Consider the following 27,553-nt stretch of genomic DNA (forward strand, 5'->3'; position numbering starts at 1 on the left):
GGTGGGTAGAGAAGAAGATAGTGGAATAGGCAGCAGGTGGGTAGAGAAGAAGATAGTGGAATAGGCAGCAGGTGGGTAGAGAAGAGGATAGTGGAATAGGCAGTAGGGGGGAAGCTCAGGCTGTTGATTGACTGGAGTACTTGAGTCCATTTCACCTGCGTGACAAGTGGATCCAAGTCTAAAGACTTCCTGAAGCTTACATACATTCTTTAAGTTTACAAAAAGAGATAAAAATTTTAGATATATTAGCATTACCATTGTTTGTAATCTGTACTGAAATTTACATTGTAGGAAAGGCAGTGGATTTATAGCTTTGAGTCATAGTAATAGTTTGGGGACCCAAAATAACGATTGTGGGTTAAAAGCATCACTTCTTCCCTATATATCCAGAGGGTTGGTTATATAGATTGGACAGGGATGGTTGTAGCACAAGGAGAAACACTTTTAAATCTATATTTAGAAGACAATCAAAGGAAATTTAACTTTAGAGCTGGCCACCATGATAATATTAAACTGAACATTTGGCATCTTCTTGTTGTTTGTTTTTGTTGTTTGCATGCATGACGTTTGACATCTTAATATAACAGTAGCATAGTGAGAAAGAAAAAAATGTGAAATCTTTCCAACTTGTAAAAAATGCTTTTTTAGACCCTCTTAACCTATATAAACTTCAACCCTTTTCTTTTGTCCAGTCATTTACCATGAGACACAAGTAGTTGATTGAGAGTATTCATTGCAAAGCTAGTTAAAAAGTTGCTGAAACCTGTTTTGTAGGTTTATCTCTCTTTCAGGGTCTAGTGAGGCAGCCAGGTAAACTACGTCCAGGTCCACCTTTCTCAGCAGGAGACCCAGTAGCTCTAGAAAGGCAGGCCCTGATTTTACATATGACATGAAATGGCCAGACAGCTACAGCCTTGCCAGGAGAGACTGGTTTGCTTGTAGTTTTGGTAACTGACAAAACTACAGTTAGCCATCAACACCATTAGAGATCTGAAAAGGATAAATTATAGCAGGAAGTATCAACCAAATGGTTTCGTATCAGTTAGCGTGACAGAGACTTACTGCTTCCTAAACCGCTACCCTAACCCTGGGCTCCTGAGGGGCAGGGCCTGGAGGTCTTTGGCTGTCACACAGGGTAGCATTATAGCTTCAGCTACAACGCGGGACAGTCTGGCCTTTGGCTGGCAGACCCAGGTCTGAACTTGGGAGAACTGACCAACTTTGACAAGAGTGGAGCTCTCCATCCAACAGTGTCCTCAGTTTGTCCAGTCCCTGACTGCAAGTGAGGTATGGGCAGCTCTTGCCGGGTGGTTAGCATTGCCACCGTCCATGTAGAGTCATGTGTGCTCCATTCTTTTTCTTTCTTTCTTTCTTTCTTTCTTTCTTTCTTTCTTTCTTTTTTTTTTTTTTTTTTTTCTTTTTGGTTTTTCAAGACAGGGTTTCTCTGTGTAGCCCTGGCTGTCCTGGAACTCACTTTGTAGACCAGGCTGGCCTCAAACTCAGAAATCCACCTGCCTCTTTGATCCCAAGTGCTGGGATCAAAGGTGTGCGCCACCACACCCGACTTTTTTTTTTTTTTTTTAATGTATATATGTGTTTTGCCTGCATGTATGCCTTTGCACCATTTGTATACAATGGGTTAGGGTTAGGGTTAACCAGGCGTGTGCCCCATTCTTTTTTTTTTTTTTTTTTGAGACTTTAGGGTTGCCATGAGGAGCTGGCATTTCTGTCTATGGGAAGGTTTTTCCATTAACCATTCTAAATGCCATACTCAGCAGATCTGAAGAGTTTGAGGCCCATTATGTATTAAGTATCCATGATACAGAAAACTAAATAAAGCTTGTGAATGGATTACATTAGTACTTAGCATGACTATGAGTATAGTTCTGAGCACATTAAAGATTTTGATTTTTTTTTTAAACATTTATTTATTTTATAAATGTGAGCATGTTGTTTCTGTCTTCAGACACACCAGAAGAGGGCATCAGATCCCATAACAGATGGTTGTGAGCCACCATATGGTTGCTGGGAATTGAACTCAGGACCTCTGGAAGAATAGTCAATGCTCTTAACCGCTGAGCCATCTCTCCAGCCCGTCTTAATTATCTTTAACAGTCTACAAGTTAATTTTATAAGATTAGGATTTTACAGATTTATCCCTGTTAAATTTGAGCCTTAAAGTTTGAATTGGAGATTTTTATTGAAGATCCTTTAGCATCAGCATAAAACTTTAAACCATAAACAGAGAAGTTTAAACCATAAATATAGTCCATAGGGAGACTGGGAGCTTCCCTGATCCTTCTTATAGTGTGCCATTACAGAATAGCAGGGTTTGTTTGTTTGTTTTAATGACTCGGGTTTATCTAAGTAGCTAAAGCCTAGCAAAGTTATCAGAGACAAAAAGACTAGATAAATATCTTCAAATCAGTTACTGTTAAACTGAGTAGGCCTTAGGAATTTATAAACCTTATTTATCAAACACCTCATTCATCAAACATATGCTACTAATCTAAACTTTTTTTTTTTTTTTTTTTTTGGTTTTTTCAAGACAGGGTTTCTCTGTGTAGCCCTGGCTGACCTGGAACTCACTCTGTAGACCAGGCTGGCCTCGAACTCAGAAATCCGCCTGCCTCTGCCTCCTGAGTGCTGGGATTAAAGGCATGCGCCACCACGGCTAATCTAAACATTTTTAGAAGCCTGCTGTTGAACAGTTAGTAAAGACATAAGTGGTTAGACATAGGTCTTTAAGTCATCTTTTGTTAATCTGAGTAGACCTTTATAACCTTAGGAATTTATAAACCTTATTTATCAAATATACCTTATTTGTTAGACATATGTTGTTGCTTATTTAAAATTTTCCAGAAGCCTGGTGTTGAACACAGTTAGCAAAGATATAAGTAGACATATCTCTCCAAGTCAATTTCTGTTAACCTTAATATACCTGTATAAGACTAGAAATTTGTCATAATACAAAAGTCTATCCTAATCCAAGATATTTTAGAGACCTGTTTTTGTCTCCATAATCTACAAAGGCGATGCAATGATAAACAGAGGCCCTAGTAAAACTAGGAAGGATTGCTGCATTAGTTGATTTATACCATGTGATCATCTTAATCAAGATGGTGGTAAAGATGCATTGTATGTACCTCTCTTTTAAACTCAGTAAAGACGGCTGTTGGAGTTCTTGTCTGCGGCCCGCAGCTTCTGTCTCTCAGACTTCTGGAGGTCTTACTGCTTCCTTAGATCCTCCTGGGCTTATATGACACTCCCTCTCGTCTTGGACTCTTTAAAGCCTCGTTATCTTGCTGCAAATGGCTGGCCCCAAGATAGCTTAATGGCCCAAAAATGGCACACTTGGTTTCTGAATTCTCTCATATGGAAACAACTTCTGCCACTGCACAAAATAAGATCCCCAAGTCTTTTATGTCTAAACCTTCTGTGCTCTACACCCAAAAGCCTCTTATCCTTAAGCCTTTTCTACTCTCCACTTTTGAAAATCTCGTCTCTCTATGTACTAGTGACCTGTGAAAGCTCACTGCACTCCTTTTCTTGCAGCCTTTACTTATTATTCTATAAGGAGGGGCACATTCCATTCTTGATTCTAACTTCATTATATTTCTAGCAAAACAACTAAAAACCCTCTTCTTAAACTTTCTATCAACTATTCTAGCTTCCTAAAATTATTTGAATCAAATCAGGAATTGTATAAAATCTTTAATTCAACTAAACAGCATTATTTCTTGAAAGTTCCATTTTCATGTTGATCTGCAGGAAATTTTGCCCATTATGGTAGGATAATCCCCAGGAGTCAATCATAACAGACTATGGGCAGAAAGGGTCTTTCTTCGCCCAGTCATGCCAGATTAGGAAAATGGGGAATACAGCAATGACAAACACGAGAGGGCACATGGCAGCAAGAGGCGATGCTGGAACAAAGCTCCCGAGGCCACACCTCTCCAGAATTCACCCATCACAGCTGTGCAGGACATTGGGCCTGCTCCAGGTAGCTCACTTGCCCACTGCAGCTCCTCCTGCATGGTGTCTGCCATAGGGGGACATTTACCCAGTAGAGTGGAGCCAAGAGAGTGTGTGGCCAAAATGGCTGGGTTATATGGGAACCAGAAGCTGGGGGAAAGGAAGGGGAGGGGAGGGGAGGGGAGGGGAGGGGAGGGAAGGGAAGCTCAGCCCCTGAACTGGTGAGGTTTAAGGTAGGGGGTGGAGTGAGAAGTATTGGGAGGGGCCACAGGTACTGGTGAGCCTCCTCCTGGGTTTCTTTGGGACCTGACACTCATTAAGCTCTTTCGTGGTATAGCAGACTTCCTCATGGACTAAACTTTCTCACTTCTAGGATCCTGCTTAGCCTTCAGGTGGTTTCAGGTCCAGAGGCAATTAATTATTGGTGGGCACTGAGGGACGTCAATGTCGTCTTGCTTGGCATCGCCTTCAGAAAAGGTCACTGCCAGCTCAGCAGATAATGAGGGGTTTATTCCCACAGGGAAGAGGAGAGAGAGATAGAGTTGTATTTAAGGAAAGATTTACCTGTTCTGTTGCCCACCCTTGTCTACACCCTGTCACTCTCAAGAACTAATTCAATGCTTGGCCAACAAGCTAGCCATCGCTTGATAGTCTGCCTATTCAGGAATTGCGTTTAATATATATGATCAAAAGTTCCACCTTTAAAATATTCACTTTATGCAAATAAGGAAATGCTAACAGATCTACTCAGAAAACTGTGTGTGTGTGTGTGTGTGTGTGTGTGTGTGTGTGTGTGTAGTAACACATTAGAGATTTGGCCTTTATTAATTCACAAATATAATTGCAAATGTTAGAAATACTGTTATAAACTTACGAGTTCTTATAGTAAACAGAAGTGTGTTTTTCTTTTATAATTTAAATTTCTAAATTATTTATTGTATATAGCATATAGAAGACAACTATTTTCTAGTTTTCTGATTTAACTTGAGTTATATTCACTGACTCACCACTAGAGGTCTCCTCTTTCCTGTAGAAAGCATTCCTACTGGGCACTCTGCTTGGTTTCAAGCAGGAAGTCGTTCTCCGGTGTCAGTAAGCAAAGCTGAAGTTGAGAAAGAAAAAACCTACCAAATTTTTAAAACTTTATTTCTAGATATAAATTTATTTTTTATTATAACTCAATTTAGGGAAAACATTTAATGTCTTTAGAAATCATAGCTAAAATAAGTCTGGCCCTGCCTTTATCTAAGTTCGATTAGAAAAAAACGAACGAAACCAGCAAAGTATTGAATTTTCAGAGACTTTGTATTTCACTTGCCTAATTAGTAACAGCTTCTCTGGCTTGGCCTTTCCACCCCAGTAGCCAGTCACTGAAGGCTACTAGCAACAGATACTGTAAACTTCTGCATTATGTTGACAAAGGAAATAAGTGTTTTTAGCTTAACTGCCTGCTCCTCCCCTCCAAGCCTGCTCCCCTCCCCTTTAACCTTCCTGATTGAGAACTCTGTTTGTGGGCTGGCAAGATGGCTCAGTGGGTAAGGGCACTGACTGCTTCTTCCAAAGGTCCTGAGTTCAAATCCCAGCAACCACATGGTGGCTCACAACCACCTGTAACCTTTGTGCCTGAGCGAGTGGAATAATAAATAAATCTTTGGGCCTGAGCGAGCGAGGCCCACCGGAGTGAGCAGAGGTCCTTAAACTTCAGTTCTGTGATATAGAATCTCACAGTGTGGTCTTGAATGGTCTGGAACTTACTATTTAGACCAGGCTGACCTTGAACTCAGATCTTCTGCCTCTGCCTACCAAGTGCTGGGACATGATGCTTGAAAACTTTTAAAGATTATTTGAGACCTATCTCAAAAAAAAAATATATTTGATATGAAGCCTTCCCCCTTTTTAGGCTTTCATGCATAGTCCATGCCTTAAGGAACCATATTAGATAATGTTTGTATTTGCATGTCATCTGTCTTCTCCGTGAAACTATGGGCTGTAAGAGAGCAGGACAGGATCTTTCTCTGCACTTTTCTTATTGCTGCTTTGCCTCGTCATTGCTAGTTTGTAGTCAGTACAGCACACATTCAGTGAGCATATATGAATGGATGAATGATTGGATGGATGGATGGATGGATGGATGGTTGGATGGGTGTGGCATTTAAATGAAAGGTTGAGTAAGATATTTCACAAATGAGGTCAGGGTGGAATGAATACAGGGACTAGCCTGAGTAGGGGATGAGAAAGCCCAGCTTTGTAAACAAAATTGGCAAAACAAGTTGTTCAAGATGGATATAGGTGGAGAGAGCTTAACAAAAATCTGGAAAGGCCGAGGCTGCGGGATGTAGCGAGGTGGAGATTTGTGGTGATGAGGACAGCCTTGGAAGGAAGATGAAGATGAACATGAAGACTCAGAAGTGCCGTCGGTCAGGCAAGTAGTAGAGTGTTTGCCTAATATAGTCAGCCCTCAGGTCAGTTCCAAGCACTGACAAAGAGGGAGGGTGGGGAGACAGGAGGAAAGGGAAGAGAAGAGAGGCCTGAGAAAGGTATTCCTGAGGTCTCATCCTCTGGCTCACTGCCCCAGTATCCCATGTCCTCGGCTTTAAGATGCTTCCCACTCCGGCATCTTTTAAACCTCTCTCGCTCTACAATCATCCAGAGCCCTGACTGGTAGGAAAGAGTACTAGGTTCAAATGTAACCCTGACACACATTAGCTTAAAGACATTGAGCAAGGTCCTTTAGGCTCATGCATTTATTAATGCCCCACCTTGTTCCAGAAAGGATTTAGAGTGTCAGCATGTTACTTAATATCAAGGCTTTAGTTTCTCCATCTCTGAATGAGAGGTTTCGTGTAGCTGACCTGAGTACCTTCCAGCTCTAACACTGTGACTCTGATTCCAATGATTCTCTTGGTCATCTTCCCTTAGGAGTCCTACCAACACTTCATATTTAGAATTTGAAAAACAAAGGAAAAGAAACTAAGCCAATAGTGGTCTCTTGTTCTCATACCGTGGTGTTTGTGTGTGTGTGTGTGTGTGTGTGTGTGTGTGTGTGTGCCTCGGTCCATGTCCTTTGTGCTCACACACGTGTGCTTGTATGTGGAGACCAGGGTCAATATGGAGTGTCTTCTTCAGCCACTTTCTGTTGTGTAGTATCCACCAGAAAAGACTACTCGGACATGGGTTTAGGCCAATAGAAAGTCTTTATTTGCCAGCCGGTGACTACCCTGGGTGTTTGGGATTCCAGTGTAACCTTGAGCCTTTCTCAGGGTGAAATTTTAAGCACAAAAACCATGTCCTGGGTTGATATGCTTCAGGTAAAAGAAAAGTTAGCCAGAAGCAGAACTACAGAAGCCAGAAAACAAGGTTAGCACATTTAGGACTTTCCTGTAACTATGGACTTTGATGGATTAGGTCTTTGTTTTTCTTTTGGCAGGTGGAACTGTTTACATGTTGAAATTTATGGCCTGAATGGTACTTCCATCAAGGAGTCAGTTTTGCTAAGGGGCCCTGTTACATTTCCACCTTATTTTGAGAGGGTCTCACACTGATCCTGGAGCTCACCTATTAGGGTAGACTGGCTGGCCAGCAAGGGCTCCTTCAGTCTCTACTCCCCCCCCCCCCCGCTGGTATTACAGGTGCATGCTGCCAAATAGTCTTTTTACATGAAAGCCAGGGATCTGAACTCATGTCTTCTTGTTTGTTGGCAAACACTTTACCCACTAACCCATCCTCTTGATACTGGCTTCTGAGCATGACATCACCATTTCACCAGTGGGCCAGGACCAATGCTTAGTCATCTTCAAATCTTCTACTTCTTGTCTCTGTATGTCCCCTACTGAGCCATATGGAGTCTTAACTCTAATGTCATTCCATCCTTCTGTAACTAAGTCCTATCTTTGTAGCTCTTATTAACTATTTCTGGGCCATTCTGTATCACTTATTTGCCTATTTTGAAACAGACGGTAGCTATATTGTTCAGGCTAGCCTCAAATTCCTGTGTTCAACTGATTCTCCTGCCTCAGCCTCTGAAGCAGCTAGGATCACAGGACCATGTCACCATACCTGACTTGACCTTTGGTTTTGATGTTGCTGTCTGAGTAAATTTCCTGGAGCACACAGCTTTTACAATGCCAGTGCTCCATTCTAATATCCCAGTGACTCCCTGCTGCTTGCAGAATATAGTCCAGATATCCGGGCTGCAAGGCCTTCTGTGACCTGGCAGTAAGTGTCTGCTCTCCTTGTCATGACCGCCATGTGCAAACCAAACCGATGTATAGCAGGCCTTAATTTCCTCCCTTGGCTTAAAACCTAGCCTAACTGCCTGGGTTTTCTGTTGAGTCATCTCTGTCCTTTTTTAGGTCTTTCAAGGCATGTATCGAGTCTTGTCATTTATTTGAACTACTTGATGACTTATCTTGAGCCACTTCTCCTTGAATTCACTTATAATTTCCTCAAAGACAGAGAGCACATTCCACTTTTCTTGGAACTCTCAACCCTCACGGCTGGTCCACAGTGAGGGAAGTTGAATTGAGATAAATCTATGGAGACCTAATCAGAAATTATTTTCTCAGCTGCTCATGGCCAGAAAATACAGGGTCAGCCAAGTGAAATTTCTTGCTCAGCTCCCTCAGCTGCCGTGCATAGAGTTGTGTGCTACGCTGGTGACCCACTTGTGTCTTTATCCTAAATAGATCTGCTTTTATCTTGCTGCTTGGATGGAAACACTAACTTTGTCCCACTCTTCCCTACAGGACTATAGTTTGTTATTTTATTTTTGAAATGTATATTGAAGTGGAACTGCTTTGAGCAAATCAGTAGTTATACAGAGAATATACACAAGTGGGCAACACTGCAGACAGGCAAGGTTCAAACAGTGAAGTTTAAGCTAAAGGGAACTTAGACAGCACCTAGTACCAACTTCTCATTTTGCAGCAAATAAGAAACAAACAAAACCCAAGAGTTACAGACAGAAGTGACTGGTCAGTAGATCAGTCTAGATCAGCACTAGAGTCTTGACACTGAAGCTGCACAGTAAGTTACTAGGTACGTGGGACTCTGCTTGCTGGCTGATGAGAGTACTGTTTTGTGTCTAGATCAATGATGATGTTTGGAAAAATTTCGAGACAGCTCTGCAGCTTAAAGAAAATCCCATGGTCATGTGACTCCAGATACTTCTGGGAATGGTTGAATACAGTGTTTAATAAGTAAGTGATTATAATTACATGAAGAAATGTGGGGATTTCTACAACTGGACAGGCTCTAAATTGCTTGTTGGCTAGACAGTTATTTCTTGTGTTTCAAATGATTTTTTAAAATACTAAATATAGTATGATCCTATTTTTTAAACAAATAATAAAACATACTTAAACAGAGAAATAGCTTACAAAAGAATAAATTTGCTTATCTGAGTTATAGAATGTTGCTTTTTTTTTCTTTTTTAAGATTTATTCGGGGGCTGGAGAGATGACTCAGAGGTTAAGAGCACTGACTGCTCATCCAGAGGTCCTGAGTTCAATTCCCAGCAACCACATGATGGCTCACAACCATCTGTAGTGGGATCTGATGCCCTCTTCTGGTGTCTCTGAAGATAGCTACAGTGTACTCATATAAATAAAATAAATAAATCTTTAAAAAAAAATTTATTCGGGCTGACAAGATGGCTCAGCAGTTAAGAGCACTGACTGCTCTTCCAAAGGTCCTGAGTTCAAATCCCAGCAACCATATGGTGGCAAAACCACCTGTAATAAGATCTGGACGCCCTCTTCTGGTGTGTCTGAAGACGGCTACACTGTACTTATTTATAATAATAAATAAATCTTTGGACTGGAGTGAGTGGGGCCAACCAGAGGGAGCAGAGGTCCGAAATTCAATTCCCAACAACCACATGAAGGTTCACAGCCATCTGTATAGCTACAGAGTACTCGTATACATAAAAATAAATAAATAAATTTTTAAAAAAAGATTTATTCATTTTATGTGTATGTGTGTGTTGCCTACATGTATGGGTATGTTCCATGTATGTACTTGGTGCCTACAGAGGTTGGAAGGGCATCACAACCACCCTGTGGTGCTGGGAACCGAACCCAGCAATTAGTGCTCTTACCCAGCAAGCCTCACTCCAGCCCCAAGTGGAGTTTTTCTTATTTGTCTGTTGATGCCCTTCAAGTTTTCTTTCTTTCTTTCTTTCTTTCTTTCTTTCTTTCTTTCTTTCTTTCTTTCTTTNTTTTTTTTTTTTTTTTTGTTTTGTTTTTTGGATTTTTTTCAAGACAGGGTTTCTCTGTGTAGCCCTGGGTGTCCTGGAACTCACTCTGTAGACCTGGCTGAGCTTGACCTCTGAGATCTACTACCCCTTGATCCCTGCCCCCCCCCCCCCGAGTGCTAGGATCAAAGGCCTGTGCCACCACCACCCAGCACTGGTCTGTACTTAATGTTGGTGATCACAACTAAGAAGCTAGTGACAATGGAAGTGACCTGCTTCTTTTTTCTTGTCAACAGAGTAGATTATGAACGCCTCAGGGATGTTGGCCCTGACAGGGCAGCATCTGAGTGGCTACTTCGGTGTGGAGCCAAAGTCCGCTACTGTGGCCACCAGAAGTGGCTCCAGGACTATAACACACTCCCAGCAGGCTCTATAGACAGATACAAGATTCAAGCAATTGATGCCACCGATTCTTGTATCATGGACATTGGCTTGGATCACATGGGTGAGTCCCTGTCATTTGCTTTTAGGGCATTAAGGTGGTTTGCAGTGCATGTTTCGTTACAGTTGACTCACCGTGAGAGTCATGGGCATGTTTTTGTATTTTGCCTGTTTTAGGAAAATTAAGTTTGTTTATTCCTGTGTTTGATGTCTATCTTCAGAGTAAATAGAGATCACATACATCTTTTCCTCTTTCCCTCATGAGCTTCTTCCTGTGTTCTTTTCACTTTAAATCCAAAGCCTGTTTGATTTTTGTCAGACTATCTTTGTCAAATGTATGCCTTTGTGAACCCCTCAGTGTCATAAAACTAATTATATCCAGATGGCTTCTGGTCGATTCTTCCATGCATGGGCATGTGACTTCAGTGACCCCTCTATCAGCATAGCCTGCATAATGAATATGTTATATGGTGAGCAGTCACTCCAGTTTTCATAGGACCGTCAAAGACAGGAGAACTATTAGTCATGGGAACAGTAAAAAGGATTCTTAACTATACTTTTTCCCCCAGTGGACCTAGAACATGTTGAAAAAATAACACTATGCAAGTGTCATTATATTGAAGATAACTGTTTGCAGAGGCTTAGTCAACTTGAAAATTTACGAAAAAGCCTATTGGAACTGGAAATAATTTCCTGTGGGAATGTCACAGACAACGGCATCATTGCTCTGCGACATTTTAGGTAAGTGGTCAAAACCAAACCAAAAACTTGGTAAGATGAATATTCAGAATATATAACAGTTTAGAGATGATGACTACAGTTCTAAAATACACTTAAAAATAATAACTTTACATTTTGTTATTATTTTATGTATATGAATGTCTTGCCTGCATGTATGTTGATGTACCATGTACGTGCAGTGCCCTCAGAGGCCAAAAGAAAGTGTTGCATCCCCTCGAATTTGAGTTACAGGTGGCTGTGAACCACCATGTGCCTAATCCTCTGGAAGGACAGATTGTGCCCTTAGGACAGACTGCCCGCAGCCACTGAGCCGTCTCCCAAGAGTATGAACTCTTAACTCAGCAGTTAAGAATGCTTGCTATGCAAATATGAGGAACAGAGTTTGGATCCCAGCACCCAAACAAAAGCCAGGCGTGGTCACACTCAGTCTCACAACTCCAGCCCTGATGAGGGCAGGGACAGGAAGATGCTGGGCTTCCTGGATACCAGTCTAGCTGAAAAACTTGAGTTCCAGGTCCAGCAGGGCATTTCCCTCAGAACTAGGGGAAGACTAATAGCAGATAATACCCCGAAACTTCTTCAAGCCTCTGTGTGTGCACATCTGTACAAACACACACACACACACACACACACACACGCACGCACATACACACAAACCACATACACCTTACGTACATATACACACAGTCCCCACAAAAGACCACATGTTTTCTTCTTTTATTTTTTTGTAGCCTTGGCTAGCCTGGAACTTGCTATATAGACCAGGCTGGCCTAGAGTTCATAGAGATCTGCCTGCCTCTACTTCCTGAGGTCTTGGAGTGAAAGAGTACGCCATCATACCTGGCCTCATTTTCACCTCTAACACTTGATAGTCGATTACCAGCCTAAGTATGATAATGGCTTTATTATATTAGAAGAGTAGTTTTTTAAAAGTAAAGTAACAGAAAGCACTTGGCACAGTGCCTACTATAGTAAGTCCCCATAAGAGAAAGCTGTTATGTTTTCTCAGCCTTCAAAGCCCTGTGGTTTTGGCATCCGAGTGGCATTTGGTATATAGCAATTAGCATTTAATTATATAACTAAGTTGTCTTAAGGGGGAAAATCCTTGAGTCACTTTTCTGTCTCTGGTACCGAGGACACTGTCCAGCACCAATGCATTTCAAAAGTACCACGGTTGTTTTGAGCAAGCTGACCTGTACCCCTCTCACCACTAACCAGACCCATGCCATGGCCTGCAGTGAGCTGCCCCATGTAAAAGCAGAAGGACTCCTAGTAAGGACTGTTTCATTAAAGGTTCCGTGGGCCAGGAGTGTAGGCCAGGGTACAATGCCTGCCTGGCGTGCAGCGCTCTGGCACAGTCGACAGCAGGGGAGGGGACATTACTGGATTCTCAGTCCCATCAGATAATGACAAAAGCACAAAGGCAGTTTAGTTGAATCTTGTTTTATTCATCCTAGCATTCAGACTCTGGGCCCCGCTTGGTGTGTTTGTTTTAGCAGCAGTGGATCCGGCAGGATCTCAGTACCACGGGGGGGGGGGGGGGGGGGGGCTCGAGAGTCTCAGTACCACAGGGCCACAGGGGGCTCCAGATGCTTGAAACACAGAAGCAAAAGTACTGAATTATTCATTTCTCAACACTAGCTGAGGCTTCAAGACTTCCTCTAACAGAAACTCAAATACCTTTAAGAACTTACCCCCCGCCCTGGGGGTGCTGTTTGTTTGTTCGTTGTTTGTTTGTTTGCATTATTTCTAGTATTTTACATATAAAGAGATCTGTTTTGTATATGTATGGAAATAAAACAAAACTAAAAAAAAATCAATGAAATAAGGAAAAATTATAATATTAAAGTCTCAAATGAGTTTCATTTAATGTGACCCTCAAGACTGTTGCTCTGAGAAGCCATTGTAAATATCTTCTGCATGTTATTTTTTCTAAAATCATGTAAATTGAATTCATGTTCAAAGCCATAAAAGGGCACAGTGAAGTGATTGTTTCTTCTCTATTTGCAGGAACCTCAAGTATTTGTTCTTAAGTGATCTTCCTGGAGTAAAAGATAAAGAATACCTTGCCCAAGTCCTTAAGACAGCACTGCCTTCTCTGGAACTAAAATTAAACCTGAAGTAAAATCCGTGTCTGCTTTCACTATTAAGGATCATTTGAAATTGCTGATACTAGATAGCTACAGATATTACATAATCACCAATAGAACTGTGAAAATGGTTCAGAAATGAAGAATGGATGCCAGGAAGAGAATAACTAATCAAAAGTGACTCACTAAAGTTACTTAGTTGAAAGTGAGAAATTATGTACATTGAATCATTTTTTAAAAATACAGCATAGCATTTTAATTCTAATGTATTTCTCATTTATATATATGTATATATTTCTTTAAACTGCAATGCAAATATTCTTCCTTACAATAATTCATACCACACTGAAGCATGTTACTGTGAATGTACAGTTATGAAACCTGAAAGCTCAGGTATAGACGCACTGCTAGAATTCATTGAACAGAGTTGTCGTGGCATTGAGAACAGCATGGAATCCATTGTACAGGGTTGTCGTGGCGTTGAGAGCAGCGTGCTGTATTGCTTCCCAGGATTTGCTTGCTTGCCCAAGCTCCTTCATTGCTGCATTCCTAGTCATACATAGTTTTAAAAATACCCTTTCTCAGAAAGAGAGTTGCTGGCTACTCTGTCCTACTTTAAAGCCCGAGCTGCGTCCTGCTGGTTAAAACAGAATGTGCAATACTTATCTACACCCAACTAGTTTTGCTGGTAAAACAGGAAACAGGCTACCTTACTCCCCATCTGCTTCAAACAGGAATGTGTGTTTGTTAGATGCTAATTTTGCTATCTCTCAAATACTTTGACTTCTACCTTCTATGAACTCAAGGGATATAAAAATATAAATACAAAAATGAATTTAATTAAAAAAAACTGATAAAGAATACCATAAGTAAATGAAGGCTAGTCTTTAATTTCTTAATATAGCTGCAATTCCATCATTTTTAGTTGTGTGCTGTTTGGTGTGTAGGTTTCTGAATATATGTTTGGATGCCAGGTTGCTGAATATAAATCTAACTAGGGATGGCCTTTGGCAGGGCAGCATTCGGGCAGAAAAATGAGTGTTAGCTGTATTTAGAACTATGCTTAAAGAAAAGCACTCTAATTCATAGGAAAGTACAAGTCACACACAGCACAAGTCAGAAAACAGTAATAAAAACAAAGACAAGGTAAAACACGGTAGACTGTCGTGTGTGGCGTGTGGTGACTCCACGGGGCGGGGGCAAGGTTTATAGAATGTTCCACTGAGGCTCAGCACACATGCAAAAGACAAGCCCTTCCATCTCGGGTTTGTTTCAGTGCTATGTGCCCAGAGCAAACTCATCAGGGTTTCAGTGACTTTGCTAGTCTAATACGTTCTGTGAAACTGGATAAAACAGGCACTTACAGACATCCACTTTCATCAAATATATTTTTATTGATTTAAGGAGGAAAGTGCAATTTTAATGATTCTCAGAAGTTAATATCCTTCCTTGTCATTTAAATCATGGCTATTTAAGAAGAATTGAATAATCCTGGAGCTGTTATTTAACCCACTGTCAGGTCTATGGTAAAAACTGTATGAATTTAGGAAGCCTTAATTTACCTTAGAGTAGCCAAGAATATTGAACAGATAATAGGATTTAGTGAACTACATAGCAGTAAGTGATGGCATGAAGTTAACGCAGGAAGGAAACAAGAGTGCAGAAGAATTGTTCTGAAGGTGCAGTAAAACAGCTTTGAAATCCATGCCTGAGAGAGAACTCCTGCAAGCCAGCAGCACATTGGCAGAAGAGTTAGTGAGAAACTGACGTGGGGCTAACATTGCCTGTGTCCAGGGACAGGGGAGAAAACCTTTTCTATTAGGAGTAATAAGCTGGAGCCAGCAGCACATTGGCAGAAGTGTTAGTGAGAAACCGACGTGGGGCTAACATTGCCTGTGTCCAGGGACAGGGGAGAAAAACTTTTCTATTAGGAGTAATAAGTTAAATCAAAGGTAATTTTAATTTTAACTCTCACTGTTTAAGACTGTGGGGCTGGAGAGATGGCTCAGTGGTTGAGAGCACTGACTGCTCTTCCAGAGGTCCTGAGTTCAATTCCCAGCAATCACATGGTGGCTCACAACCATCTGAAATGGGATCTGATGCCCGCTTCTGGAGTGTCTGAAGACAGAAACAATGTGCTAACATACATAAAATAAATAAATTAAAAAAAAAAAACTAAGAATGCTAGGCAATATTTTTTAACCACTTTCTTATTGGTTGTTCTCTATTTGTTAGCATGTATATATGTGTATATATACACATATACATACATATATACATACCTATATATGTACAAGGGTATAAATGTGTGCTCACAGACATATACACAGGTAATAAGATACTTAAAGGAGAGAATGTCAATTAACTAATATGTTTCCTGATTGAACTTAATGTTCACAAGCAACCATGTCTACACCCAGATCACTGCGTGAGTTTTGCTTCAGTCTGAGCTGAAGACGGAAGTGATAATTCCTTTCTGGTTGACAGGTCCATTCCGTACATTCTGTGAGGCCTGTGGGTCTTGTTCTCTCCTGTCCTGTCCTTTTTCTGTTTGTTTGTATTGTTTTGCTTTTGTTTTTTTTCCGAGACAGGGTTTCTCTGTGTAGCCCTGGCTGTCCTGGAACTCACTCTGTAGACCAGGCTGGCCTCGAACCTAGAAATCCACCTGCCTCTGCCTCCCAAGTGCTGGGATTAAAGGCGTGCGCCACCACACCCGGTCTCTCCTATCCTGATCTTAAAGATAAAAGTGTATGTAAGATGTATAAGTATCTCATTGGCTATAAAAGCATAAAAACTGCTAAGTTTTAAGATAATCTAGATATGATTTTTGACATTTGGATCAACTTAGATAATTCTAAAAAATTCTTAAACCATAAAAATCAAGAAAGAGCAAACAAGAAATAGAATCACAAACATTTTGATTTCAGGGACTAAAATCATACTTAAATATGATTTGCAAACAACATAGAAGATAGGACTCAAGGCAACACATCCAAATAAATGTATATGGACATTTCTTGATCCACTTTCTGCATGTGGCAGAGAGCAACCTGAAGCGTAGGTCTTTTGACGTTATCTGATATTGCAGCTGTGGGCAGGAGATACAGTTTGTATTCTGTCCATAAGCTCTGCTGCTTAGAGAAACAAAAAAACTAGCCAAAACCCCGGGCTTTTGTTTTCTTCTCTGGACACCCCCACCAAGCATGGAACTTGGGATCTGGAATTTCCCTTCGTGTCCTGGCAAACGACCCCCAGCTTCCTGTTTGTGTTGTCTCCTGATGTGTGTTCAAGACAGGAATCAAATGTGTACATTTTTTTCTTCCAAGTATTGATCAATTCTTCATCACTCTGCCAGCTCCTTAAATATTTGGAAAATGGTAGTTAAATCTCTTGGTACTACAGTGGTACTTCTTATTGTCCAAAGCTGGAAGGGTGTGGCTGCTGGTTAGCTGAGGTAGATACTGCAACTGAAAACACAAAACACAGTCAGGTTCAAACCTTGGTCATGTGGAATGCATCACAAAACAAAGCATAGCGTTGGAGATAGAGGAATAAATCTTCCCCATCTAAATCCAGAACATGAGAGAGGGAGAAATGTTTCAATTCTGTTTCTTCCTTTTAAAGGTGTGTTTTATTTTTAAAAAGCAATCCAAACCAGGCATGTTGGCACTCCAGGAGCAAAAACAGTAAGGTCTCAATGGAAACAGCCTGGGCCACATAGTGAGACCTGCCTCAGAGCAAAGCAAAGTACCAAAAGCAACCAAGGCCTTGGGTTAAGTCCCACCGTCGTACACGAAGACACAGCGTGTGCACGCACACACATGAGGGGGGGGGCAGGGGGCAGGGAGAGACAAGAGATGGAGAGACAGAGAAAATGAGAATTTAAAGACTATGAAGTACGCATAACATTTAGGCACATTGTCCACTTACTCCTATAATTAAAAAGGCAACAAATCCGCCTTCCTTCCAGCTTCCAGAAAAACACTTGTCAATGGCAACTGAACATAAGGACAGGCCTATATACTTTTTTTTTTTTAAAGATTTATTTATTATATGTAAGTACACTGTAGCTGTCTTCAGACAGCACCAGAAGAGGGTGTCAGATCTCATTATGGATGGTTGTGAACCACCATGTGGTTGCTGAGAATTGATCTCAGTACCTTCTGAAGAGCAGTCAGTGCTCTTAACTGCTGAGCCATCTCTCTAGCCCCCGCCTATATACTTTCTAATGTGTACCATGGGGCCTTAGGAATCTGGAAAGAAGATACTCTTTGGTTCTTTTAAGTCAAACAATCCTTCAGGATTTCAGCACACCGAACAGTGAGGTTCTTTATTCTTTCCAGTAGAAATATTTGCAGCAGGTCTCTTTGTTCTTAAGCACAAAATAGCACAGCAATGGAGAAATCTCAAGGTGGAGAGCGCGAGACTTCAGCCTGATTTACTGACTGGGTCATAGGTGACATAGAATAAAAAACATCACCTAGTTTTATAATCATGATCCACCTCAGAGCCCTGACATCGAGGAAGCGTTTATTCCTAATAACCTCTCCATCTCTTCCCTGCCTAAACCACCTACCCACCTTCCAGGTGTAAATTTGAGGAAATTGGGGCTACAAAGAAAAGGTTAACCGTGGTGGTTTAAATGAGGATGGTCTTCATAGGCTCATATATTTTGAATACTTGTTTTCTAGTTGGTAGAACTGTTTGGGAAAGGTGAAGAGGTGTGGCCTTGTTGGAAAAGGTATGTCACTGGGGGTGGGCTTTAAGGTTTCAAAAGCACATGCCAGTCTCTCTTTCTGTCTGCTTCCTGTGAATAAGATGTAAGTTCTCAGCTACTGCTCCAGCACCCTGCCTGCCTGCCTGCCTGCCTGCTGCTGCTACTGTACTCCCAACCATGATGGTTTTGCACACACCTCTAAAACTGTAAGCAAGCCCCAGATTAAATGCTTTCTTTCATAAATTGTCTTGGTCATTGCATCTCTTCAAAGCAACAGAGGAGTAACTAAGACACTAAGGCAAGATAATTTGAAGCTTAAGTTTCTGCGTGGATCCAAAAGTGATCAAGAATAGCCAACCCATCTTAGCTATGGTTCAACTTGAGTCTAGATTCTTACAGATTTCTGCCATTTAAGGCTGTGTAACCCACTTTAGACCAGTCAGGATTCTTCACTGATCTGCATATGCAGCTGGATCCTGTTCTGTGGTTAAAGGTATCTGCAGGTATCCAGCAGGCCCTTGCTGCTGTGTTTACCTTTACCAGCCCTGACAAAGCAGAAAGGAAACAATTCCATTTGGGAGAGAAACCTTCAGTGTTAACACTGGAGGTAACATGACAAAGGTCAGGACAGAGCCTTAAGAAGCAAATGTCTCTGAGGCCCTGATTGATAATTCAGATGACCTGCTCTTATTTCTGGACTGAGGATGTTGGAAGCCACAGTTGTCACTCAGCCTAGTCCCCAATTCAGTACCAGGTAACAGGGGTGAGATCATTTGAAACTGTAAGCTTGGGTGTTTCTGTAAGGCCATTTTACCCCAGTCAAGTGCTTTCTACTCTGCCTCAGGGTCTTCTTCCTCGCTGGTTTGTCATGTTGTCTCGTCAAGTCCCCAACTTCTCGGATGCTGTCAAAATACGGATGCTGCAACAGCTGTGCGCATGTCAGCCTCTCAGCGGGGTCCATATGGAGGCAGCCCTGAAAGCGCAGAGAAGCCTTTTACGCCTTTGAAGATGCAATAGCTTACATTCGACTTCTTTGAAAGACTGAGCACTTTTAATTTTAACCATTTTTAACTTTTTTTCTGAAATGTTTATAAAGTTTATGTGCATGAGTATTTTGCCTCCTGTATGGAAGCACACCTCATGCACTCCTGTTGCTCACATAGGTCAGAAGGCATGATCCCTTGGAACTGGAGTCAGACATGGTTGTGAGTCACATGGGTGCTGGGAACCAAACCCCAGTCCTCTACACAAACAAGTGCTTCTAACTGCTGAGCTCTCCAGCACTGATTTTTACCACATTTAATTGACATATAAAATTATACAAGTTTATGGGGTGCAGTGTGATAATTAGATACATGCATTACAAATGGGTAATGGCCAAGATAATGAGCATTTTCATTTTTTTAAGCATTTACCATTTCTCCATTACGAGTCTTAACTCTTCTCTGATTCATAAAATAGTCAATAAATTATTGCAAGTCACATCCCCTTGGCTGTGCTGCTGCACGTGAGAACATAATCCTGTCTGTGCATTAACATCCTTTGTGCAGCATCTGCATCCTCTGTCTCCCTGCCCTTTGGTGGCCTGCCACAGGTAAGGATACAGGATTCTGGAGTTCAGCTCAGTGGCCAATGGGAATAATTCACTTGGCAATTTTTGTTCTTTTACTCTGGACTCAGACTCATACGGGGTAGAAATAACGTTCATGGTGTCATCCGTCTGTACCAGTCTGGTTCTTCCCTTGCCTTTTTAGGGTCTGCCAGACTTTTTGATAGCTAGCTCTAGAAACAGTCTGTGCATTACAAGCATACATGTATACAAGGAAAGATGAAGAACTGCCTCAACTTCTTATTTTTTCTTTAACAATCCCATGCACTTATATAGCATCAGACTACTTTCTGAAACACTGGGAAATTGTACATTGCAAATTGGTGCCGTGCCACCATTTTACGTGACCTGTGTTTCTATAAATGTATATGTAAACCAACTTTAAAAATGAACACAGTTGTTGATTATTTAGAATTTTTATTTATTTGTATTTTATATGTATGATGCCTGCATGCAGGTATATTTGTGCACCATGTGTGTGCAGTGCCCACAGAAGCCAGCAAAGGACATCCGAACCTCTGGAACTATAGTTACGGGCAGTTGTGAGCTGCCATGTGGGTGCTAGGAGTTGAACCCCAGTCTTCTGGAATAGCTGTCAGAGCTCTTACCCACTGAGCCACCATCTGTCAATACTAGGAGTTGGTTATTTAAAGCATTCTATAGCTATGAATGTTTTTTGAAGAAAAAGATTGTTTTGTAAAATACCCCCTTCAAATTTCCATTGTATAAACTTAGAATTTCAACAGAATGTTACTTTTTTTAAAAAGATTTATTTATTTATTTATCTATTTATTTTATGTATATGAGTACACTGTCGCTGTCTTCAGACACACCAGAAGAGGGCATCAGATTCCTTTATAGATGGTTGTGAGCCACCATGTGGTTTCTGGGATTTGAACTCAGGACCTCTGGAAGAGCAGTCAGTGCTCTTAACCGCTGAGCCATCTCTCCAATGGAATGTTACTTTTTATTTAAAGTGAAAAGCATATATTTTTACTATACTAGAATGAGACCCATTTTTAAATTAAAGGTAAATAACTTTTCAAAAGAAGGATTTTAAAGAAACATTTCACCAGTTGACAATTCTGACAACTGTGTGCTTCCTGGTCCTTTGAAAGCCACAGGATTTTACCTTTAAGAAGCTCAGCGCAGAGTAGGAGATGTTTGGAAACTTCAACTCGAGCGTTTCCTGTCAAAACGAAAAGGGACTTTTAGTTGACAGCACTCATTCTAATTAAGTTTCCTCACACTACATTTCTTTTGAGTAGACATACCTTCCTGACATCTTGCCTTCTCCGCCCTTTTCCACCATGCCTCCCACCAGCAATAACCCCCTTGTGACTGTCATAAATTTCTCCCTTCACCTCCAGAATGCCTTTCCAATTTGATTTCCTGGTCACTCACTTCCCTTCCTGAGGAAGACAGCATTATAAATAAATAAGCAAATACTGATGGAGACAAACAAAACCAAAGCAGCAGTATCAATAGACACGTGCTGAGGTGAGAGAGAGAGAGAGAGAGAGAGAGAGAGAGAGAGAGAGAGAGAGAGAGAATGTGTGTGCCCACCTGCGCATGCACCCACGTGCATGAGATTGTGGTTTTGTTGAGTTTTTTTCCTTAGTCTGTATAGAATGCCTTTCCTGACAGTGACTTTTGGCACTTACCAGCATTATTATTGCACCTATTGACATTTGCATAAAGGGAGTGTCAAAATACATTGTATCCCTACCCAGATAAACATGCTCTTGTTGGATTTCTGAAAGAAACACTGTTGTCGCCTCCCACACGTGCCGGCTGTTTTTCTGATCAGCCCACGGTTTAAAGAGCCTCCCCAGAAGGCTCTTGTCAATCTGCCTAAGAGGAAATAAGGCTGGCGTGCTCCCATCACTTGGCTGGGAGTAACCCTGGAAATGGGGGCAAAGCTACAAATGGGCAAGGTAAAGAGTCATCACACTGAGAAAGCCGGACTGAGGATGACCGCTGACCAGAGTCAAGGACCACAGTGCACTGTGAATATGTAAAGTGTGAGCTGAGGGCCGGAGCAGTTGACCAGGCTCATCTAATGCCAGGGTCTGGGGTCGTACTCCGGAGCTTCAGGGCGGAGTTCTTTTAGACGGGGAGCCAACCTCAGCATAAATTCCCAATTGCACACATGCTAATGAACAAGAATCCTAATGTACCTTTGCATTAGCTTTTGCCCCCACGACTTAAAAAGCTCTTTCTATTCATCTAACGCAAGCACTGCCATGGCTCTCAGGAACAATGCCTGCCTCTTGGCTCTAAGACACCGGAGCCCTCCTGACTGCTGAACCAGTTCCCCAACCCCAGCAGCCAGCAGGCCTTGCTAGGTGGGAGAGGGCCCAGATCACAGCCATGTGCTGCTGCTTCCTGTGTTTCTGTCCACAGGAAATTCCTTGTAGGACAACCTCTGGGAACCAGGAGATGCTCTTCGCGTTTACAGAGCCAAGGCCGCTTCTTAGGCCTCGGCCAGGAAATTGCTAAGGGATATTTGGTGCACAGCTGGGGATGTCCAGGTCACAAGGGAGCACTGGGTCACTTCCCACAAGCCAGGTGCTGTTCTTGCCTCTCCATCCCAGTGTAACCCACTTTCCCTGAAGCTGGTAATGCTGTTGGAAAACAGGAGCTTTGTCGGTGGGACAAAGGCAGAAACGCAACCCCGGAGGCCAAAGGAACTCCACCTGGAAACTGATGTGCTAGCTCCCACCTGAAAGCACTTTCTCAGACAGTAGCAATGTGACCTTACCAACAGCAATTATGCCCTGAAATTCTATTATTACTCTTTTCTTTGCAGTGCTAGAAACCCACCAGGGTCTGCTGGGACTCTACCACTGAGCTACACTACCCCCCCCCTAAGTTATGAAATACTTTTTTTTTTACTGCATTAGAAGAGATTTCAAAAATGTAAGAAAAAAAATAAGAAAAGAAAATAGAATGTCCAAATCTCACTACAAAGAGATAACCATTGTAAACTGGACATAGCAAAGTACACCTGTGACCCCAGTACTTGAGAGGCGAGAGAGTCGGGACTTTAAGGGCAGTCTAGACTACCTCAAAAAATAAACAGGAAACAAAAAGAGAAAGATAGCCGGGCATGGTGGCGCACACCTTTAATCCTGGCACTTGGGAGGCAGAGGCAGGCGAATTTCTGAGTTTGAGGCCAGCCTGGTCTACAGAGTGAGTAGGACAGCCAGGGCTACACAGAGAAACCCTGTCTCATAAAAAAACGAGAGAGAGAGAGAGAGAGAGAGAGAGAGAGAGAGAGAGAGAGAGAGAGAGAGTCTTTATTTATTTATTTATTTATTTATGTAAAGAGGTTTGCATAAGATGTGGCATATGCCTGTAATCTTAGACCCTGGGATCATGAGGTTGGAGAATCAAAAGTTCAAAGCCCAGAGGCAGGTGGATTTCTGAGTTCGAGGCCAGCCTGGTCTACANAGTGAGTTCCAGGACAGNCAGGGCTACACAGAGAAACCCTGTCTCAAAAAACCAAAAAAAAAAAAAAAAAAAAAAGGAAAAAAAAAAAAGTTCTCACCGCTTTTCCAGAGGAGCAGTGTATAATTCTCAGCTGGCTTAAGGCTGTAACCCCGGGAGTCCAGCTACCTCTTCTACCCTCCAGAGATACCGGCATACAACTGGGGCACAGACATATATGCACACAAAACCACTTATATTCATATATAAGTGAATAAAGTATTTAAAAGTTCAAAGCCAGCCTGGGCTATAAGCTGAGACCGCATCTCAAGGGAAAGAGAAAGTAAAATTTTGCATGATTTCCCAGAGGCTCCCATCTTTTTTATGTTTATATGTGCATATATAGTTTATTGCTTATTTGAATTATATTAAGTTATACTTTTTACTACTATTAAACAGTATATTTATAGTATGAATAGTATAAAATATTAAAATTATACTTTTTCATTCAACAACCTGTTGTAGACTTTTCCAGATAGATGAATACAGATCTAATTACATTTATTAGCCCCAGGACAGCTACTGCACAGATATACTTCAACTTAACCTCTTCCTGAATACTAAAGGCAATAATGTAAACATTATACCTCTATACCCTTGTCTAATGGTTTCATTAGGATACATTATTCAAAGTGGGTTGGGGAGATCAGCATTTCAATTCTCTCAGTCCTTCATAAAGGAGTGTCTCCCCCACTTTAACCACGCAGGACAAAGGACAGCAGAATGGGGTCTTGGCGGCGTTGCTCCATGTTCTGGAAACTGAGTTAACAGGAAAAGAGAAAATTTGGCCACTGCTGAGGAAGGGAGCTGCTTGCTCGGGTGAGCCAATGTTTAGGCTTGAAAGTTGATTGGCTCTGAGCAGTCTATGTTCAGTTGACAACAATTAAGGATTGGTGTGACCAGGGAAGTCCTGCTTTCCTGTCCCACAGGCTGGCTAACCTCTGTTCCCAGGGTCTCCTAAGTTTGAACTGAGGCCAGGATCTTGCGCACCAGCTTGCCCCAATCTTCTTCATTAGGATTAGACTGAGCCATGGGCCTCAAATGTGAGTAACTACCAAAACCCAACTAGGCTGATCTAAAGAGCCACCTCCAAAATGAGTCACTCACCATGTCTTCAGGGTCTGGAATTTTCACCCCACTGAAGTATTGATTCATGCTAAATACTTGCTGGTGCCTGGGAATGAGATCCCCTTTGGACAAGAAGAGACAGAAGTGAGTGGGGTAGCTTAGGAAATGTGGGGTTGTGCTTTCCCTCCGCAGCCTTGTGGACCTGGGCCTCAGGCTGCTAGGGTTGTAGCTTTCCCCTCCTGTCAGGGAAAGTGTCCACACAGCACAGCCTACACTGTCAAGGTATTTGATGACTCTAAACCAAAGGAGCTAACAGGAGGGTCCTCCGTCTCTGAGGAGTCCATTTCCGAATTGGAATCATCTTTTCCTGTTTTGCCAGTTGCTGATCTCAGATGCTTTATCGTCTAAGGTTTAGAAGCCCTTAAAGTGTGAAACTCTGAAACAGAGTTTCCTGTCAAGTGAAGCTCATCCTGTAGCAATGGCAGCCAAATGAGCTGACGGTGACTTCATGTAAAGTCCTGGGCTATTAATTACTATGAAAGACTGGTTCAGAAAACAGAATGAGGTACTTCTCTGGGGGCACAAATGGCCACTTTCTAGAGCAGAGGAGAAGCAGAGGCCTGCAGCCAGGGGCCTGTGGTAGTGAGGCTCTAGCCCCTGACTAGATTGTCTTGAGTGGCCAGTGCTACTTGGTTCAGAACTTTACCTCTCACTCAAATCCAGAACCTTTTTCTAGTTTGGATAAGCAAGCAAAAACAATGTTGATCCTTATGTCTGAAAACACTGTAATGAAGCCCCTTAGCCCCTAGCTTTAAAAATGAACTACAGATACACGCACAGTAGAGACATATGTCCCTGTGCCGTCAAAGCCTCCCCAGTAGGGCTGGAGCGGCAGGAGAGTGTCCTAAAGCCACTGGACAGAACAGTCAAGGAAGGCTGAGGGACCCTGTGTGAGCTCCAAGGAGGCTCCAGTGTACAAGACGTTGGTGGAGACGATACAAACAGGAAACACTGCCGGGCCCTGGTGACGAACACCTTTAATCCCAGCACTCGGGAGGCAGAGGCAGATGGAACTCAAATTCAAGGCCAGCCTGTTCTACAGAAGGAGTTCCAGGACAGCCAGGGCTGCACAGAGAACCCCTGTCTCAACAAACAAACAAATGGAAATACAGTCTTACCCTCAGGTGGCCTTCAGTACTTTGGGAAGACAAAGCTCTGTGGTGATTGCTGATAATACAAGAGTTATGGAGCAGAGAAAGTCTGCTTTAAATTGAGTTCCTTAGCAGAGTAGAATCTAACTCGTGGATTCCGAAAACAGCAACCACTAGTTATGGATCTCTTTTACTGTACCCTCCCTCCTTTTCTCTTCTGTCCTTCCCATTTCCCTTAATTGTAGAAAAAAAGAAGGGGGGGAGGCATGGTGAACAAGACTTTCTTCTCGACACTCAGAGGGCCGAGGCTCTTCCTCTACTGTAACCTGAATAATCCAAAACTTGTCAGGCAGGCTACAGTAAGGACATCTGAATGAATCACCTCATCCTAATGCAGGCTTGGCATCCCTCATTAAATATTCTGAGACTGAGCGCCAACAGGATCCTACAAGTAGGAGATGCTACATTCGACTCCAAGTGTCATGGTCAAACGCAGGCACGCTAAAGCGATCATATAAACAGCCTTTAGGTTATGGGAATAAAATGAAATGAAACATAAATGAGTTTTTTTCTGTTTAGACTTGGGTTCCTTCCCTTACACACCACATTGAAACCTCTAATGTCACAGCCACTCGAGTCCCAAGCCGTCTGGGTGAGGGATGTTCAGCATGTAACATGAAAGCCACCTGTGGCCAGCTAAGTCCTCGCCGTAGTTCTGTTGCCAGGATTAACACATTTAGAAGTTAAGAGGATCTGATCTAAGCTCAAGAGACTCGTCTGTATATCCTGGACAATTAGTAAATTCCCAGGAATCATTGATTATTGTCATTTAAACAAACCATAGACGCTTTTAATGGAGCCGTTTCAGCGAGGCTAAGAAATGTCTGTTTTCTAAAGGTGTCAGGTGAGCAGGGAGTGTTGGGGACACTAGCAGGTTCTCTAAAAGTCAGGGCAGAAACCACTTACCCAGGGTTCTCCTTATCAGGTAGAGCTGATCCACGTCGGATTTTCCTGGCCACAGAGGCACACCGGACAGCAACTCAGCAAACACACAGCCAATTGCCCAGACATCTACGGGGGGACCGTACTGTGTGTCTCCCACTAGCAGCTCGGGTGAGCGGTACCACCGGGTGGCCACGTAGTCTGTGTAGTAGTCACCTGGTCCAGCTGGCCAGTGCAGAAACGTGGAAAACAGAACAGCGGAAGCCCGGAGTCAAAACTGAGCAGGGAAAACCTAAGAAATGAAGCTTTTCCGAATCACTGTTCTCAGTGCTAGCTGCTAGTTGTCATCACTTGACTGTAGAATGTTTTAATTTACTGATACTGGGGCTTCCTCCCAGCCCAATTAATCCGAACACTTGGAGAGGGCCCAAGGCTACCCGCATACTTTTTAAAAGTTCCTTGGGTGTTAATCTATAGCCAAGATTAAAAGCCATTCATCTAAAGTATTACTTCTGGTAAATATTGTTTGAGGCGGGAGGCGGGGGGAGAGGAGTCAGGAGATTAGCATGCTTTATAATAACTTCTGTGGTACAATTTACATATAGCATACATATCTAAATCATTGTGCATTTATAAATTTTTCAAGTTATATTTCATTATAAAGTTTTGCAAGAACTGTAATTTATAGCAAGGTTATTCCTGGGGCAGAATACAAGAACCAGCTTTCTGTAGTGTGGAGACCAGCTATCGCAGCAAGAACATTTCTTTTACATTGAAGAAACCATGAGTACTCACTGAGAAGCCGTGCAAACCCAAAGTCACAGAGCTTAATGACTGACTGTTTGGTGATGAGAATGTTTTCCGGCTTCACGTCTCTGTGTATGCACTGGTTAGAAACAAACAAACAAACAAACAAACAAAACAACATGTCATGAAGGAGCAACCCTAATATCTGCCCCGAGTAAAGGGCTGGAATATTTAGCAGGTATTGGATACGTCAGTTTAATCTGCCATTGACCTGTTGGATAATAAAACAGCAGACTAAAATAAACCTAGTTCCATACCTACAGACAGAATCATTTCACATTCTTTTCTTTTCTTTCTTTCTTTCTTTCTTTCTTTTTTTTTTTTTTT

General features: G+C 42.1%; 2 protein-coding genes across 7 annotated transcripts in view; one reads left to right on the plus strand and one right to left on the minus strand.

The window, feature by feature from the left end:
- Dmac2l (distal membrane arm assembly complex 2 like) overlaps window positions 1-15,436 on the plus strand; it is a 23,341-nt gene extending 7,905 nt beyond the window's left edge. For all 5 annotated transcript variants that reach the window (XM_021202540.2, XM_029540502.1, XM_029540501.1 and 2 more), the window contains exons 2-5: window positions 9,063-9,173; window positions 10,465-10,673; window positions 11,179-11,350; window positions 13,361-15,436. In XM_021202540.2, coding sequence (XP_021058199.1) covers window positions 9,067-9,173; window positions 10,465-10,673; window positions 11,179-11,350; window positions 13,361-13,475 — 603 coding nt within the window. In that variant the 5' untranslated portion in view covers window positions 9,063-9,066 and the 3' untranslated portion in view covers window positions 13,476-15,436. The remainder of the gene's footprint in view (window positions 1-9,062; window positions 9,174-10,464; window positions 10,674-11,178; window positions 11,351-13,360) is intronic.
- Window positions 15,437-16,087: 651 nt separating this feature from the next.
- Cdkl1 (cyclin dependent kinase like 1) overlaps window positions 16,088-27,553 on the minus strand; it is a 46,848-nt gene continuing 35,382 nt past the window's right edge. For both annotated transcript variants that reach the window (XM_029540851.1, XM_021202430.2), the window contains 6 exons: window positions 27,215-27,305; window positions 26,444-26,644; window positions 24,366-24,448; window positions 20,899-20,955; window positions 18,972-19,130; window positions 16,088-16,907 (listed from right to left, as the gene is read on the minus strand). In XM_029540851.1, the coding sequence (XP_029396711.1) occupies window positions 16,800-16,907; window positions 18,972-19,130; window positions 20,899-20,955; window positions 24,366-24,448; window positions 26,444-26,644; window positions 27,215-27,305 (699 nt within the window). In that variant the 3' untranslated portion in view covers window positions 16,088-16,799. The remainder of the gene's footprint in view (window positions 16,908-18,971; window positions 19,131-20,898; window positions 20,956-24,365; window positions 24,449-26,443; window positions 26,645-27,214; window positions 27,306-27,553) is intronic.

The sequence above is a fragment of the Mus pahari genome, chromosome 7 (genome assembly GCF_900095145.1).
Source record: "Mus pahari chromosome 7, PAHARI_EIJ_v1.1, whole genome shotgun sequence".
Taxonomy (NCBI): Eukaryota; Metazoa; Chordata; class Mammalia; order Rodentia; family Muridae; genus Mus; species Mus pahari.